General features: G+C 38.8%; 1 protein-coding gene across 15 annotated transcripts in view; it reads right to left on the bottom strand.

Annotated features, from left to right (window-relative positions):
• Positions 1–17419, bottom strand: part of Cdc42bpa (CDC42 binding protein kinase alpha) — a 208192-nt gene that overhangs the window by 159565 nt on the left and 31208 nt on the right. For 14 of the 15 annotated variants that reach the window (XM_051148002.1, XM_051147993.1, XM_051147999.1 and 11 more), the window contains exon 2: positions 6026–6117. In XM_051148002.1, coding sequence (XP_051003959.1) covers positions 6026–6117 — 92 coding nt within the window. Of the gene's footprint in view, positions 1–6025; positions 6118–17419 lie in introns of those variants that run through there. The other variant, XM_051148004.1, reaches the window with a different exon arrangement.

Below are 17419 nucleotides of genomic sequence, written 5' to 3'. Positions count from 1 at the left end.
ACCAATCCCTGGGCTTGGCTTGAAATCCCACCCATCCCCACCCTGGAAACTTCCATTTTAGAAAACTCCTCCCCCAAGAAACTTACAGGAAGCCTGCCTCAGTGTCCTGCTGCATCTCACACAAGTAGAGCCGCTCTCCTGCACCTTCCCAATGAATCTTGTGTGGGGTTTGTTGTGCGGTGTTCCTTCCCTCCCACATGCCAGAGTACCTTTTCCTTTAGAGCTGTAACACTTACACAGCCTGTTTTCTTATTCTTATAAAACCCAGGACCACCAGCCCAGGGATAGCATCACCTACAGAGGACGGCGCCCTCCCCCATCAACCACTAATAAGAAAGTGTCCTACAGCTGGATCTATGGGACCCTTTCCTCAATTGAGGCTCCCTCCCTTCACGTGGCTCTAGCGTGTGTCAAGCTGACATAAAACTGGCCAGGTCAAGTACCATAGTTGACTGACAGAATAAAATAAAGGAACCAGCAACAAACCCTTGCATCTAGAGCCATGTTCTGCCGAGATAGCAAAACTTACGTTGGTGAGAAAGACAATCTCTTCAACAAACGGTGCTGGGAATACTGAATATTCACGTGTGGGAAAACAAGACTGGATTTCTAACTCTTGTCCTACATAAAAACCAGCTAGAAATGGATCAAAGGCCTTAAGGCAACCTCTGAAGGAAAACATTCAGAACACTTCACACTATTGACAGGCAAAGACTTTGTGGACAGGACTCTAATTGCTCACAAAATAATACAACAAGTAATGACGAGTGGGACTGCATACAGTTAAGAAGATTCTGCACAGCAAAGGAAACATTAAATAAGGAGAAGAGACAACCTCCAGAATGAGGGGAAATATGTAACAGCTATTAATCTAATGGGGTTAATATCCAGAATATATAAAAAACTCAAAAATACTAAACATACATACATCAAAAAAACAAATAATGCAATTAATAAGGATTTAAAAAAATCAAAATAGATCATCACAATAAGTGAATAAAAGGGAAAAATGTATATACCAGTAGATACACTGATTAATGAGTAAAATTTTAAAACCTCAGAAACTAGCATTAGACCACACTGTTTAATCAACCAGGCCACATCTACCAAAGCACCTACAATTAGCATCTTATTTAATAGTGAATATTGAATCCTTAAATTCTTAGAAATCCTTAATTGTAATATTTTTAATGCCTTTTCCCTACATTCCAATGGAGGGTAAGCATGTCTACCTCATGACACATGTTCAATTCCTCATTAGCCACTTAAGCAGATGTCATAAATCAAGACAAAGAAATGGAATGTACCATCTGCAAAGTGAAAAGAGAAACTGTCCTTCTAAACAAATGACCAAATATGACATCAAGAAATACAAGTCAGATTTAAAAATCAATTGTACCTACATATGAGAAACATAATATTTAATATAAAAATTTTATAGTCACTTGTCATCAAATCAAAAAGCATCAGTACTTGGGAATGAATTTAACAAACTATGCGTAATACTTATAACCTAAAACTTTTTTAAAAATCAGACTTTAAGAAACAAAGAGGGAGCTGAGGAAATGGCTCAATGGGTAAAGTTCTAACCATGCAAGTATGAGGATCTGAGTTCAGACCCCTAGGAGCCAGGTAAAGCTGAGCTACATAGCAATCTGTAATCCCCATGCGCCTACAGCCAGATGGGAGGTGACAACAGATTCCCCAGCAGCTCACGGGCCTGCTGGCCTGAGTACACAGCCATGAACAAAAAGACCTTATCTCAGACAAGGTGGAAGGTTCAACACCTAACCACAGACACACAGACACAGACACAGACACACACACACAGAGACACACACACACACGCACACACAGAGAGAGAGGGTAAGGCTCAACACCTAACCCCACACACACACACACACACACACACACACAGAGAGAGAGAGAGAAAGAGAGAGAGAAACACTAGATTTAACAGTATTAGAGTGTCAGTCTTCCCCAAATCTATTTACACACTCAATGACTCAGCTCCGAACTAGTAGGCAGGATGGAAATTGAACATGCTGATTTTAAAACGGAAAAGTCCTAGAATCTAGCACAAGGCTTACACTCCCACATCATTTACTGCATACTCAAAACTTTTTAGTACAAAGCCATGGGAATCAATTTACTGTGTGCTGGCACACAAAGCAAGGCAAAAGGACAAACAGAACCAACAGCTCACAACCATCCACACTTATAAAGCAAGTGAATTTCTTTTCTTGGCTAAAATGCTAACAAAAGTATTTCAATAAAAGCAAAGTATCTGTTTCAACAATACTTCCGAAAACACAAAACAATCAATACCAATTGGATCACAGACACAGACCTAAATGGAAAAGATTTTTTGAGAGACCACAGAAAGAAATTTTCTTTTATTTTCTTTTTTAAAAGGGGGCTGGGAGGTGGGTTGCATATGTTTTGGAGTCAGGGTTGTGTGTAGCCTAGGCTAGCCTGAAACTCACTAGGTAGCCAAGATTGGTGCTTCACTCCTGCCTCGGCCTCCCAAGTGCTGGGATTACAAGTGTGCACCATCACGTTTGGCATTTTGTAGGAAGAATTTCTAAGAAGATGAAAAGGGGTGGAGTAGTGGCTTCGAGTTAAAACACTTAACTGCTCTTGAAGGGTTCTGGGCTGAGCTCCCAGTGTCCACACACAGTGGCTCACAACCTTCAAGAACTTTAGTTTCAGGGACTCAACTGTTTGACCATTTCAGGTACCAGGCACACAGGAGGCACCACAGTGCACATATATAGATGTAGACAAACCACTCATACACACAAACTAGAAAGAAACGTCTTTTTTTTTTTTTAAAGATGAAAAGAAAATATTTATGATCTTCAGGTTAGGACAAAATTCTTAAGCACAGAAATCACTAATCAATACAGTTTAATTACTGAGCTTGATCTCAAAACAAGATCTAGCAGGAAAGGAAAAATCAAAGCACTTTTTGTACACACATCCTGCGTGTCCACAAAATCACTTACATCCATAATATGCCAGCAATACTCCACTCCTACCTCCTAACCCCAAATGTCCACTGTTCAAAGGAAATCCACATATGAAGTGATACACAGTTACTGCACTTTAAGACTTAACTGGAAATGCAAGATGGAGTCACAATGAACACCACTACACACCTACCACAGGGGCTCAGTGGAAACTGAGACTAGTGCGACAGGGAGTAGAACTCAGTACTTAGGAAATGATTCGGCACTGTCCACTAAAGCTAACTAGGCCTACTTCAGAACATAGGGACCCACACCTAATAAGTGCTTACACCTCACCAAAGATGTAAATAAAATGCTTCTGACAGTAATATTCTGAACAGCTAAAAATAAATAAATAAGTAACTTAGCAACCAATAACCTTATTATGAGTCAAAAATATGGTATATTCATATAAAAAATACTGTGAGCTAGTGGAAAATCAGGATATGGAGCCAGTGCAGTGGCTCAGTGGGCAAAGGCACTTGCTGCCAAGCCTGATGACCTGAGTTCAGTTTCCAGAACCCACATGCTGGAAAAAGAGAAAGGATTCTCACGAGTTGCCCTCTGAACTCCACGTGCATGCCACGGCACATCCACACATATACATGCATGCACACGCACACAGAGAGAGCAGAGACACATACAAAAAAATAGATAAGAAATAAAAGTTAAAGGACAGGAAAAAAGAAAAACAAGGGTGTATCAGGTAAGTGTAATGTACAGAAGCTAGAAACAATAATATATAGTAAATAATTCTATTAATATAAGACTAAAAACTAGGTCACATGAACCCATGCTAGCAGAGGGCTAACAAGGAACCGGTATTCCACTTAGTAGCAAATATACTATAAGGTTACAAAAAACAAACTAAAAGAATTCAGCTCAAATAACTAATATCAGGCTAACACACGCCAAAAGAGCATCATAGAGGTAATAAGACATTCTATAATGATATAAGAGTTCATCATTAGGAAGATAAATTGACTCTGTATTATTTATAAGCAAAAACTGAAAGAAAGAAAAAAGATTCTCTAGGAAGTAATATATCAAGAATAAAATTGAAAGAAATAAAGAAACAAATAAGCCAACCCCTTTCTCAAGAAATAGCAACTCAAGAGAAATCAAAAAATTAAAACAAAAATTTTAAATAGCTAAATTATAATTAATTTATAATTAAAATTGTATTTATTATTATTAATAAATTCTAATCACATAATATATGCTATCTCAGCTCTGAACACATTATAATTCAATGGCAAAAATATAAACAGAAAAAAAAATCTTCAAGGCACTTCGAAACAGTGATGAGTTTTAAACTCATGGACACAAACCAAAACAACCTGAAAATGTAAAGAGCAAACAATAATGGAAGGGTGACGGTGAAATCTCAAAATTCACCAGCCTCAGATAACGCTGCTGCTTAGATGAAAACAGCCCAAGTGCACATTTTATACAAAGAACTAAAAATCAATGTGCTAAATTACCTACTTCAATAAATTAGAAAAATGAATGGCAAGTTAATATTACAGAAAATAAAATATTAAGGAGCAGGATTAATCTACAACAGCAAAACTAAAGAGGCTAAATGTTAGTTTACTGAAAACCAAAGAGAACTGACAACTCTCCGGCAAGACAAATTTAAAAATGAGATCAACCAATGGTCATATATCAATATAATACTAAGTCCTAAAAGCTATATGAGGTGAATAAACACAACAAAACTGGCACATAATTTTTAAAAATCCATTGTAAAAACTGACTATCTCAGGAACAGACTCCAGGCTCAGAAGGCTTCACCTGTGAAAACACCAGAAGCAAACACAGAGCCAGTAATCACCTCAAAAGCTTGCCGAAACAGTCAAAGACGGACACTTCCTATGGAGCTTGCAGATCTGATGAAGGTTTTAGAAGAAGATTACAGGTCAATTTCTATATCAAAAGTAGGTGAAAATTAGCTGGGCAGTAGTGGTGCGTGCCTTTAGTCCCAGCACTCAGGAGGCAAAAGCCCGTGGATCCCTGAGTTTGAGGCCAACTGGTCTACAGAGTGGGTTCCATGACAGCCAGGGCTACACAGAGCACGGGCAAAGTGGGAAGAAACCGGAAAAAAATTAAATATACATTTTTAAAAGCATACCAAATCTACTGATGCACAAAAAGGATAAGATACAACCAAGCTGGAATCATTCTATAAATGTAATGTTAGTTTAGCATTTGAAATTAAAAAGTAGAGTTCAACACATTAAGCAAGTAAAAGGCGAAACTTACTAGTGTTTCAATGGATATAAATGAAATATTTTATTAAAATTCAACACATTCCATGATTTTAAAATTAATATAATGACTAGGCATAAGGTTAATGAATAAAATTTACCGAATTGCAATTATCTGTCTTTTCAACAATTAGAAAATGAAACTTAGGCTTTTTTAATTAAAATAACCTCAAGAATACCATACATCGAGTGAACCTGCTAAGATGTGAAATCCTCTATACTAAATAAAGCTCCAAAGCTACAAAACCCTAAACAAGAGAAGAAATATATCATGTCCACGGGTTAGTTGATTCAGTCTTAAAATTTCAATTAATTATAAACTCATCTCTAGTTTCAATGGAATTCTAGATCCCTCTATCCCTCTGCCGTGTGTGTGTGTGTGTGTGTGTGTGTGTACGTGCTTGCATGTGCAAGATTCTAAAGTAATATAAAACACACTGAGAAAGGAGCAGGAGCAGGAGGAAGACACACTACCACACACCAAGACTTCTCAGGAGATAAAGCAGCATGAGATCCTGTGTCCCTGGCACAAGAACAAAGCAGCCGAGAAACAAAATTTAGTCCACATTAAATAGTGAAGCATCATAGAAAACAAGCCATGTAAAACGTCTCATGCACAACTTTAACCCATTTTCTGCTCAGCCATATAGACTGGAACAGCAAGTATCTCTGTACAGATAATGTATAGAAGACTGTATAGAACTCCTTCAACAATTAACAAGCATTGCATAAAGTATTTCTTACCTCCCCAAAGGCTCCTCGACCAATCACCTTTAATATTTCAAAGTCTTCTCTATGTAATCGCATTTGTTTCACTTTGGAAGTAAATGGTTTAGCTGAAACAAAAGAGCAATATCAGTTACTTTCTTAATGAAATGTAATACAAACTAGATGTGCAATAGATGAATATTGCTGAAACAGTAAAAATTCTAAGTATGATTAAGAACTAAGCCAAAGCATCTTTAAAATCTCCTCAAAACTATAGGAGTATAAATTAACTTGTATTTTTAAAAAGCAATGTTTCTTTTATTTATACAAACTGCATTTTTTACATTTGAGGTTTGTTTGTTTGTTTAGTTTGTTTGTTTGAGACAGGGTCTTAAGGATTTAGCCCATACTGGCCTGCAAGTCACTATGTAGCCCAGACAAATTTGTAATCCTCCTGCCTCTACACTTAGGAGTACTGGAGTTACAGGCACATACCACTATACCCTCAAGATAAACAGGTAGTTTGTGTGTATGTGCAAGTACATGTGTGTGTGCACATGTGGAAGCGAAAGGGCAGCTTTAGATGTCATGAGTGAACTGAATAAATGAGCAGTATATGGAACGTCCTGAGGAAACAGAGATGCGCACAGCCCATTTCTGTTAATAGTATTTGCTTGCACAAAATCTGCATGCTTGTTGGATTCCTATTTCTTATATGTAATTCTACAGCATTTGCTTGCCTTACACTTTTATGGAATATGCTCTAGTGTTGAAAGATACTATCCTTCATTTCCTCCTAAGACTCCCATCCTTTCAACCTTTTCTAAAACATCATTTTAACAACCATTTAATCACAGGATCAAATTTCAGTTACTCTGGCTTAAAAAAGTTTGCTTCAATTTTACAAGTTTCTAGAAATACTACATCTTTCTCTGTAACCGATACCTCAAACAGACCCCCCAAACAACAATATATTGGAACAATATATTGTCCACTGCAACAGCTGGACAATAAATATTATCTTCAAACACATTCAATTCTATAGATTTTGATAATATCAAGCCATAAAACCACTGCAAATAAAACTCAAAATACTGAAAACATAAAAACCAAATTGTATGTATATCGTGCAATAACTGAAAATCAATAAAAGATAACAGAAATGGCAATACGCTCTAAAATTAAAGGGAAGAAATAAGTAAATAGAAACTACACACACACACAAAAAAAACCTATGTGTTAAAATTTGAGGACTAAGACTAAACCAGCGCTTAAAAAAAAAAGAAAAAGAAAAAAGAAAGAGAAAAAGAAAAAATCAAGTCTGAAATAGTCTGCTTTAAGAGGATCACTAAAACTAAACTCAAGAGCATAAAAACAACCTATATAATAGCACAGTAAGACCCTATCTGTGTCCAGCCCCACCAGTAGAATTCAAAACAAAGATAAAGCAAAATGAATAAAATTGCTTAATTTGAAAATAAGCACATAATTGAAAGGCTTGTGGCTGGAGAGGTTGCTCAGTGTTTAAGAACCCATACTGCTCTTCCGTAGGACCCAGATTTGGCTCCCAGTACCCAAGCTAGGCAGCCCACAACTGCCTGGAACTCCAGCTCCAGGAATATCTAATGCCTCTGGCCTCTGAGGGCACCAGCACTCTCTTGAACATACCCACAGATAGGCACACAGGCGTTCACAAAATGATGTTTAAGGGCTTAAAAAGACTATAAAAATTAATTTTAAAAATGCCACAAGTAAGAAGTTGGAAAAAATTACAGTGCTACTGAGATTAAGTATCGTAAGCAACCTTTGCTGCTAAACTTACTGTGACAAATTATTCTTACAGAGAGTAGCTAATTGTTTTTCAAAACTGAAAGTCTAAATTACTCAATAACTAAATTGAATCAGTATGTTAGTCTGCCACAAAGAAGCTACCAATAGTTAGCAACTTCGCAAGTTCTAGCAAAAAGTGCACAAGCCATGACACACTCTGAAGGGACTGAAGAAATCCTTGGCACACAGGTATCACCCAGGAGCAAAGAGAAAATACAACATCCAAATAAAGCTTTCTATTTATCATTCTTCCAGAAGACCCAAGGTTCTAGAGAGACAGCTGTAACTAGTACAACACAGTAGTAAGTGGTGACTCCAAGTGAGAGTGGTAGGAAGCCATGCAGTGTCATTGTGGACCCTGCACTTGCCCAAGAAAAACCATCTGAATCCAATTGCCAGCAAACAATTGACAAACTCAAACAGGGAACAAGACTGCAAAACAAGTGACTTGTGGCATCACAAGTTTCAGAACAGAGCAATGACATAAAAGATAAAGCCCATCAAAAGACATTAAAGAGACACTAAATGCAGGGAATGATTACAGATTGGATTCTCAATAAAAAAAAAAAAAAAAAATGGAGGTTGCTGTAAAGATATTATTGAGACAATAGTTAAATTTCAATGTTGGATGTACAGTAAATAAAATTATTATACCAGAGGACATAAAATGGCTCAGTGGAGGCTGAACATGGTGGCACGTGCCTTTAATCTCAACAGTAGGGAGACAGAGGCAGGTGGATCGCTGTGAGTTCAAGGCCAGCCTAATCTACAAAGCAAGTCCAGGACAGCGAGGGCTACACAGAGAAACCCTGTCTTGAAAAACTAAAACAAACAAATAAACAAACAAACAAAAACAGAACAAAACAGCTCAGTGGCAAGGGCCCTCCTCTCCAAGCCAGACAACCTGAGGTCAATCCCCAGAGACCACATGGGAGAGAGAGAGAGCAGACTTCAGCAAGCTGTCCTCTGACCTCACACAAGCTACTACACACATGAATGGAGAGTACAAACACAAACATGCATGCGTGTGCACACACTAAATAAAGGTAATCTTTAAATTTTTAATTATCACAAAGTTAAATAGGTTGACAGTTATACTACAAAGCAATGCAAGACAGTATCTTTATTCTGAGGAAATATATACCATTAAAGTTTTGATATCAATAATTTATCCTTAGAAGGGTCAGCCAAAATAATGTATTCATGTTTGCATATAGAGAAAGCAAAGAACAGCATAAATATGACAAAAATATCCAAATACAAAGCCGAACAATAAACCAGTAAGACTATATAGAAGTTCATTACACTGTCTTTACACCTTCTAACCCCTCGATTTTCCTTTTTAAAATGCTGTTTTACTTACCTGTCTTACATACATATACATACACACTGCTTGCAGTGGTACATAAATAATCATTTTGTGGGACAGCCATTCAAAGGGATATTGGTCATGCACACAAAGGAAATGAAGTATCAAGCCACAGAAAGATATGAAGGACTCTTAAATGCATGGCTGAGTGAAAGTAACCATTCTAAGCCTGTGATTTCAACAAAACATTCTGTTCACAAATCTTCAATAGAAAATAATACACAGAACCCAGTGGGTTCAGGAGCCCCACAAGGAGACCACTGGACCCAGGGGACCTGCACAAACTGTTGTACCAACCAAGGACAATGCATACAATAAACCTAGACCCCTGTTCAGATCTAGCCAATCGACAGCTCATCTCCATGGTTGTTGGGAGAGTGGGGACTGCCTCTGACATGAACTCTGGTGCCCCAATTTAATCACTTCCCCTTGGTGGAGAGACCCAGCAGCACTCAGAGGAAGGGGAAACATGCTATCTGGATGAGACCTGATAGGCTGTGGTCATATGATGGGGAAAGAGGTCCCCTCCTGTCAGAGGTCCGGGAGGGGAATAGGGTGGAAGGAGGAGGGAGTAGGAACGGGAAGATACAAGTGAGGGGATAACAAACATGATGTAATCTGAATAAATTATAATAATAAATAAATAAGAAAATGAAAACATTTAAAAAGAAAATAATAGATAACATGCTAATTTCCAAAATATAAAGCTTTAAAAGAAGACTCAACATTTATAAAAAGAAAGTATTAAGACATCAAATAATTTGTGAAAAGTAAGAATCTGAAATACCAAATAATGCCAAAAATGCAGACTCACTGCTCACGCACTTACAGAACACCACAGTCAATGGGGAAGTCTCCCCAGGATCAGGACACGGCAAGGACGCCTGGCTCTGGCCACTTCTACTGAGCTAAGACTAGAAGTTAAAGCCTGAGCAAGTAGATCAGAAAAAAATAAATAAAAACGAAAGCTGTCTAAACAGGAGAAAATATTTGGAGGTGACATAATATTATACACAAAAAACCACTAAGGCGTGTGTGGCAAATGCAAAGTAAACAAAGGAATGCAGCAAAGGTACAGGATATACAATCAGTACACAAAAGCAGCTGCGCCTCAGACTTCACACGAGCGCATTTCAACAAAACAGGCAAACCCAGACACAGAAAGTAGGCTAGTTGCTGCTTAGGGGTGATGATATCTATATGACAGCTGATGGATAGAGGGTTTTCTTAGGATGTGGTAAAAATGGCCAAAAATTGAGCTGTGGTGATAATGATACAACCACAAATAAACTAAACACACTAAATTGTATACTTTTAAACCAGTGAATTCTGTCAGATGTAAATAATATCTCATTAAAGCTACTTTAAATATCAGTTTGTAAAGGCTGACTAGTGGGTCAAGCCTGCAATCCCAGCTACACGGGGGTGAGGGCTGAGGATCACAGCCCTAAGGCCAGCCTGGGCTACAGACTGAGTCCAAGCTAGCCTGGACAACTTCATGAAACTTTGTCTCAAAAAATAAAAAGAGAAATTGAAATTTTCTATATGTTTGCAATGAATAATTGGAAAATATTTTAATTACATTTGCAATGAAATTTAAAAAGAAAACAAAACAGCTAGGCGTGGTGATGTAAGTCTTTAATCTCAGCATTTGGTAGGCAGAAGAAGCAGATGGATCACCCTGAGTTTGAGGCCAGCCTTGACTATATAAGAGTTTCAAGTAAACCAGGTTTACATAGTGAGACCTTATTTTAAAACAAACAAACATCAACAAAAACCGATAAAGTAAATAGGAATAAATTTAACAAACGAGGTGGAACACTTGCATATTGAAAGTATAAAATGCTGCTTTAAAAAAAATTAAATGCAGCCTAAATGGATGGAAAGACCTTTTCTATTCTGGATTGGAAAGATTTGATACTGCTAAAATGACAACGAAACCCAAGCAACTGACTGAATGAGGACAATCCTCACAAAATTATAATGGGAGGGAGAGAGGGAGGGAAGAAGGAACAGAGAGACAGAGAGACAAAGAGAGATGAACTTGGGTCCTTTCTATGCGTCATACACAAAACTAACTTGAAATAAGTCAAAGACCTAAAGTCAAAGGGCGTGGAATTGGGTGGGTGGAGAATGGGGAAGATCTAAGAGGGAATGGACGATCAGAATATACTGAATGAAATATTTTATTTTCAATTAAAAAGAGATTTTTGGGCAGGGGAGGGGGGTGGTTTTGAGACAGGGTTTCTCTGTGTAGTCTTGGCTGTCCTGGACTTGCTTTGTAGACCAGGCTGGCCTCGAACTCACAGTGCTTCATCTGCCTCTGCCTCCAGAGTGCTGGGATTAAAGACTTGCGCCACCACCACCCGGACAAAAAGAGAAAACAATTTAAGAAGCTAAAACTATAAAAGTCTTAGAAGAAAACACATGGGGAAATCTGTATGACATCAGATATGGCAATAATTTCTTATATATAAAACAAAATATGCTAGCAAAGAGAGAAAATAAACTGGATTTCACCAAAATGTAAACTTTCATTTTAAGACACTGTCAAGAGAGAGGAGGGAAGGCCCAAAGAACAGTAAAAACATTTGCAAGACAAATGAAAAATTAATACTAGGACATATAAAACACAACAAAAAAATCCATTTTAAATTCATGCAAAGTTTGGGTAACATTTCGCCAAACAAGATATGTAAATAGGCAATAAACCCATGCAAAGATGTTCAGCACCACTAGTCATTAGAGAAATGCAAATCTAACCACATTGAGTTATCCCTTCACACTCTAGGGGTTTTTAAAAATAGTTAAATAAAATTAAATCAAAACAAATGTTGGCAAGGGTGTGGAAAAACCAGAACACTTGCATGTTGCTGGTACTGGTACGGTAGGTACTGCTGCTTGAAAAAAAGTTAGATGGCTCCTCAAAAAGCTAGGAATAGACTCACCATATGACCCAACAAGTCCACTTCTAGATACCCAAAACAACTAAAAGAAGAATTCAAATTACCCGCTCACCAGTGCTCATTACATTATTATTAACAAGAGCCAAAAGGTAGAAACAACCCAATTGTCTATCAGCAAATGAATGCATTAAGAAAATGTAGGATAATGCATACAGTAGAATTATCATCCAAACTTAAAGCAAAATAAAAATCTGATTTATGCTACAATATAGCTGAATCTTGAAAACATTCTAAGTAAAACAGCCAGGTATGAGATGATTTACCTTCTATAAAATACTTAAAATGGGTAAATTTATAGAGATTGAAAATAGAGTTTACCACCAGGAGTGAAGAACAGGAGAAACAGGGAATACCACTGAATGATTACAGGATTTCTCTTTAGTATAATGATGCCATTTTAGAAATAAAGTATCAATAATGGCTCTACTATGTCATGAATATGATGCTTCTGAAATACACATTTAAGAAGTCACCGTGGAGCCAGGCACAGCAGTGTAGCCTGTATACTGTGTGCGTGCAGTGCCAGATGAAGGTGCTCACTCCCCTCCGCTGGAGCAGCAGCAGCTGAGAACGGAACATGGGTCCTCAGGAAAAGTAGCCGGCGCTCTTAATCACCAAGCCAGGTCTTCAGCCCCTCGTTCTCTCTCTCTCTCTCTCTTATCCTTTCTAGAATATGTTTTACTTGTTTTATCTTATGGTTGCTGATGGTAACTTCAGTGGAATGCTAAAAATTAAAGATAATACAAAAACACCAAAAGAATAATCCGTGCTAAGGGAGTAAGTGATTCTGAAATGTGTCCCAACCATATTACAACTTGGCCGCCTTTTCCAGAGGACCTGCGTTTGACTCCCGGCATCCAAATGGTGGCTCACAATCATCTGTGTAAAGAATGAAGCTCCAAGTTTCTGAGGTATTTGGCATCGATGGTACTTAAAACTGTTTTATTCACCCTTCAGAGTAGACACTAAAGAAACTGTTTGATAATGGTTGAATTACTGCACAAAGCTTGCAAACAATCCTTATGTGCATATGGTTTTGTCAATAGGATGAGCAGAGGTAACAAAGACCAGCGCACACAGCAATGCAACATGGGAAAAGCTGAATAAGGGGCTGGAGTGATGACTCAGTGGGAAAAGCACAGCCCATACAAACGTAAGAACCCCAAAACCCAGAGAAATCTATGCATGGTAGCACACATCTGTCACCCCAATGTTCCTACAGCAAAATGGGGAACAAGAGACAGGACAATCTCCAGATCACCAGCAAGCTAGCCTGGAGTATGCAGCAGCTGAGAGAAAGACACTGTCTCAAACAAGATGGTGGGCAAAGACCAACCCCTGAGGTTGTCCCCTGGCCGCCACATGTGCACTGTACATTCACAAACACATCACATGCACGAGAAATGCTAAATGCACAACCATGAAAATTTGAATACACAATGAAACTCATGAAAGAGTTTCCCAATGTGGGAATCTCAACATGGAGGCTAGTTTAAGGCATTACCTGACTGGGAGATTCTGAATCAGTAAAGCATCTGTGAGAGTGTTTCGTGAAAGACTCGCATGTGAGTCAGCAAACTGAGTAAAGACAACTAGCCCTGGACAGGGAAAGGCATCATGCAGTTCACTAGGCACTAAGATGAAATAGGAGAAAGGCATGCCATGCTTGGGTTGTGTGTGTGTGTGTGTGTGTGTGTGTGTGTGTGTGTGTGTGTGTGTGTGTGTGTGTGTGTGTGTCTCCACCCGCACACTCACTCTCACTCTCTTTCTCTAGCTCTAACTTTCAGTATAGACTCTTTTCTGTTACTGTCACCACCACCATTATAGGACATCATATTCCAGGTCCCTTGATCTTTCTGTCTGAAATTTAAAACGTCACCTCCCATCCTAACCCATAGGGCTCTTGGGCCTTTAGCCTTGACTCAGGACTGCACTGTCAGCATCCTTTATTCTGTTGCTTTGAAGTTTAGAGACAGTACCGTGACTGAGTTCCCTCGTCAGCCAGCCAGCAGGCAGCCATTACAGAATTTTTCAGCCTCTATAGTATGTAATTATTTAAGCCAATTGAACAAATCCAGACTATGACACAGATAAGACAAGACAGACAGAAATCCAGACACTAACACACACACACACAAAAACCCAAACAAACAAAAAACAACAGAAGAGACAGGGAGACATACAGATACACAGACACACACAGACAGACAGACAGACACACACACACACACACACACACACACACACACACACCTACATACCTTGTGAGCCAATCTAATAGTACAAGGTAGTTCTCTTTCTCTTTAACTCTGACCAATACAATCAAGAATCAGAAATAAATAAGTCTAATCAAAACTTTAAAGAATGGAGTAGATCCCATGATAGTAGTAGATGCTACAAAAGGACAGAGCAAATGGCTCAGCAGTTAAGGGCACTGGCTGCTCTTCCAGAGGATGCAGGTTTGACTCCTAGCACCCATATGGCAGCTCACAACCATCTGTAACTCCAGTTCCTGGGTAATGCCCTCTTCTGGCCTCTACTGGCTCCAGGCATGCACATGGGATACAGACATATATGTAAGAAATACACATATACACTTAAAATAGATTTTTTTAAAAGTTAAGGGTCCTGGAGAAATGACTCAGTGTTTAAGAGCACTGGTTGCTCTTCCACGGGACCAGAGTTCGATGTCAGCACCCACATGATGGCATAACTGTCTGTAGTTCCAGCTCCAGGGGACTTGACATCTTCTGGCCTCTGAAGGAACCAGGCACACATTGGTACACATACATACATGCAGGCAAAACATGTGTACACATTAAGATCAACTTTTTAAATTTGTTTTAATTTAAAGCATATTGGTCCTGGCGCAAGCCCTAAAATCTAGATCCACAAAGAAATGAGGTAATGCTGTGACCTAAGAGGGGGAGAACGGAAATCAGTATCCTCCAGTAAAGACTAAGAGTCTTTCTTCAGATAATGGAATAATGTAAATACTGATCCTCAACACCCAGGATGGAGCCAGAGGTGCCATAAGAGATGAACAAAAGTGGTTTTGTAGGCATGATGATGCACCTTGGTAATTCCGTCATTCAGAAGAGTGAGGTAGGAAAATCATGAGTTCAAGGCCAACGTGGGATATAGAACAACATCCTGTATCAAAAATAAAACAAATCTGATAATCCAATGAAAGATCCTTTGAGTTCTAAGACTTATAAGCATCCTGGGGACCAAAAAAAAAAAAAAAAAAAATATGCCTAAGCAGAGGCCAGAACTCAATGACAGAGCGCTCACTCAGAATGTGTAGGGCTCTGGGTCCCACTTTCCACACCACCAAAAATAAATAGTGGGAAGGAGAAACGCGATTCTCATGAATTTAGGGGATCTTGCTGACCACTGGTTTGACTGCTACCTTAAAGCCTGATACTCTGTGAGTCATGTGCCAGCCACAGCAACCACCTTCCTCTTGTCTAATGCTTCTCTTGTCAATGTGGCATAAGCACAAGACTTGTTTTCTATCATTTGAACCAATGACATAAAAGGGCTTGAGGGCGCCTGGAGGGAGTCTCTTCTCTGAGGAGACAAAGCAAGGACTAAGGCCTTTGCCAAAGCCCCTTTCTTTCTACTTTAGATGCTACGATAACGATGGACTCTCCTGAGCTGGCTGTCTTGTGCCAAGTAACAGGACAAACGAGATTTCAGAGACCTTCTAATCCAACACTGGCACTGCTCAGCCAGTGAACTGACCTGGGACTGCCTCACTCAGGGCTTCTTGCGTAGTAATGAATGTCCTGTGTTTGAAGCCACTGTCAACTGGCCAAGTACATCCAGTTACAAACCCTAAAAACAAACTCAAAATGTAAGTTTATCTCTCCTGTGACAGATAATCTAAGGGAGCTCTGGCAACTTTACTATTAGTCAAAAATTTGTCTCCATGTTTCCCAAACAGAAACTATATATGCTTGGGCATTTTTTGTAATTTCTTCTTACTTAGAATAGAACTCTTAATTTTCAGACTCAGTTCTTACTTAACGAATTCATTATTTTATATTCACTTATCTCCTATATAGATTTTTAAGTTCAAAAGCATAAGCAAAACCCCAAATCAACTCTACTTCTAAAGGACCATAATATAAGCAACACTCAACTATGAGACAATGCTTAAAATGCAACACAAGTTGTTGTTGATGTTGTTGTTATTATTATTATTATTATTATTCAGTGCTCTGCCTGGGTATACTACATTATTATTATTATTATTATTATTATTATTATTATTATTATTATTATTATTATTATTATTATTCAGTGCTCTGCCTGGGTGTACATCTGCAGGCCAGAAAGGGGCATCAGATCACACTGTAGATGGTTGTGAGCCACCATGTGGTTATTGGGAATCGAACTCAGGACCTCTGGAAGAGCAGACAGTGCTCTTAACCTCTGAGCCATCTCCTCAGCCCTGACAAATAATTCTTAACCAAGACAACCTAATGGTAGTAACAGTGACAGAGACTTAGGAGGATGCCCACTGAACAAATATCCAGAGGTAATTTATACAGAGACTCTGTGAGAAGAGAACCCTACTTCTGTTACTGAAAACACATACATCCCAAGTTTTTAGAATAGCTTAGCCACTAAGACACAGTTTAAGGGGTAGGAATGCTGGTATCTAATAGGAAAAGGAGGAAGAAAGGAGAAAGGGAGAAAGGGAGGGAGATGGAAACAGGAGGAGGTGGGTGGAATCCACTTTTTTTCAAAGCTTACAGAAAGACTACTAAGCTAGGTATACTTGGCTCTACAGCAGTTTGTTGTATGTACCTCCTAAAACAACTGATCAAGGTCAACACCATGGGGTGGGAAGGTGGATGTGGAGTGGGGTAAAGAGCAAGGGAGATATCCCATGGTGGTCCTGCTATGTAACTCTCACTCTGTCCTTCAGAAGACTGAGATCCCGCACTAGGCACTCTGCCCATGCTATCCCGGTCACATTCTAGTTTTCCCAGTTAGTAGAAATGAAGTAGGAGTTACAAGCCAGGAGTTTCTGGAGAAGCATAAGAGACAGCAACTGAAAACACACACACACACACACACACACACACACACACACACACACACACACACATAATGCTTGTGCAAGCTTCCATTGGCCATGACACCTAGAAGAAGAAAATGCCAAACAAGTAGAAAGGAACACGGGATTTGGAAAATATGATGAATTAATCCAAGATAGTGACAATATGTACAAAAGCAAACACAGCCTGTCTC

Source organism: Acomys russatus, chromosome 6 (genome assembly GCF_903995435.1).
Source record: "Acomys russatus chromosome 6, mAcoRus1.1, whole genome shotgun sequence".
NCBI classification, from domain to species: domain Eukaryota; kingdom Metazoa; phylum Chordata; class Mammalia; order Rodentia; family Muridae; genus Acomys; species Acomys russatus.
Note: the sequence above shows the minus strand (reverse complement) of the source record. Positions and strands in the feature narration are given on the sequence as shown.